Source organism: Microtus ochrogaster, chromosome 21 (assembly GCF_000317375.1).
Source record: "Microtus ochrogaster isolate Prairie Vole_2 chromosome 21, MicOch1.0, whole genome shotgun sequence".
Classification (NCBI taxonomy): Eukaryota; Metazoa; Chordata; class Mammalia; order Rodentia; family Cricetidae; genus Microtus; species Microtus ochrogaster.
Genome location: NC_022022.1, coordinates 4,080,880 through 4,082,514, shown reverse-complemented (window position 1 = coordinate 4,082,514; position 1,635 = coordinate 4,080,880). Strand labels below are relative to the sequence as shown.

The following is a 1,635-nucleotide window of genomic DNA, read 5'->3' as shown; positions in this document are numbered from 1 at the left end:
AAACCCTGTCTCGAAAAACCAAAAAAAAAAAAAAAAAAAAAAAAGAGTATGTTAGGACCATGAGGGAAAAACTAAAGAGTTATTCATGCACACAGACATCACCAAGAAATGAAAGAAACAGGATGTGGAAAGGAATGAGTATAGAAATATATAGGTTTCAAAATGACAAACCTCTGTTTATCCAAATATTTCTGAAGATACCTTTCAAAAATTAATCTCGGTCTATAACTCCAGACTCAACAGTAAATCAGACTACAATTAGCAAAGACATATGGCAAAAGAAACTCACGTGTTTTCATAAAAGAACAGAATACAAACTTGAAACCATATTTAAGCAGAAATAGAACTCTTCATTCATGAAGATTATCCCTGCACAAATCAATCAGTGCCAAGACCATCTCGAAGTGAATTTAACTTCTTGACAGACAAACTAACCTAGGTTGCAGTCTTTTATTTTAGTGCTTGAAGTACATTCATGAGAGTAAAGGAAATAAAAGCTAATTTTGAGGATCAAGCTGGGCTGACACTCACCACAAACTTCTCACCATTCTGCTCCACATGTTTGTAAGTGGGGACCGATATGGGCACTGCTTGCTTTTCTGTGTAATCATAAAATGATTGTCCCAAGGAGTCGTCACTGGGATCTAGGTTATCAGCCTCATGAGGAGGTACAGACAACACTGTCAAGATCAATTCCTTCTCTCCTGCTCGGATCAGGTCCACCACCTGCTTGTGTGTCGCCCCCTCAACATTCACGCCGTTCCTAAGGGGAAAAGGAAAAAAACAATCCCATAAACCAGAAGGGTCCAAACACTTTGTAACTCCACCCTCCTGTCCCCACCCCAGCGTCACAGTATGAACCACAAAAATCAAAAGATTCATCTGGCTCCAGAAAGTCGTTAATGTCTTTCTAGACTCTAAAGTGAAAAAGCTGTTGGTGAACTTACGACAGAGAGAGGAAATGCAAACAGCGAGAGACCTACTTTTCCTCTAGTCTAGAATCCGACACATTGCTTGAGTCAGGAAAGCACAGAGCAAAGACAGTGCTGCTGGGAAGCAGCCAACTTTCAGCTCAGCAGTCTACTTTCCTCATCCTACCCAGTCGTGAACAACACAAAAGTGCTGTGGGCAATTCTCCCATTTTTATTAGTCTGTTCACCTACACCTCGTGGAAATTTCTAAGTTCTATTTTTATTACTTTTAATTATGTGTATGTGTGGGTGTGTGCATGGAAGTGCAGATACCTGCAGAGCCAGAGGCCAGGAGCTAAAGTTACAGGCAGTTATGAATCATCCAGTATGGGTGCTGGGAACCAAACTTGGGTCCTCTGCAAGAGCAGTACGTACTCTACCACTAAGTCTTATCTCCAACCCCAGGACTTTTCTTAAAAAAAGAAAAAAAAAATTCCCTCAGTCAGGTGGTGGTTCATGCCTTTAATCCCAGCACTCAGGAGGCAAGGCAGGTGGATCTCTGTGACTTTGAGGCCAGCCAGGTCTACAGAGTAAGTTAAGAGACAGCCAGGGCTACAGGGAGAAACCTTGTCCTGAAAAACCAAAACCAAGCCTGGCGGTGGTGGCGCACACCTTTAATCCCAGCACTCGGGAGGCAGAGGCAGGCGGATCTCTGTGAGTTCGA

General features: G+C 42.6%; 1 protein-coding gene across 2 annotated transcripts in view; it reads right to left on the bottom strand.

The window, feature by feature from the left end:
• Snx27 (sorting nexin family member 27) overlaps positions 1–1,635 on the bottom strand; it is a 93,129-nt gene that overhangs the window by 61,437 nt on the left and 30,057 nt on the right. For both annotated transcript variants that reach the window (XM_005357014.3, XM_005357015.3), the window contains exon 2: positions 532–763. In XM_005357014.3, the coding sequence (XP_005357071.1) occupies positions 532–763 (232 nt within the window). The remainder of the gene's footprint in view (positions 1–531; positions 764–1,635) is intronic.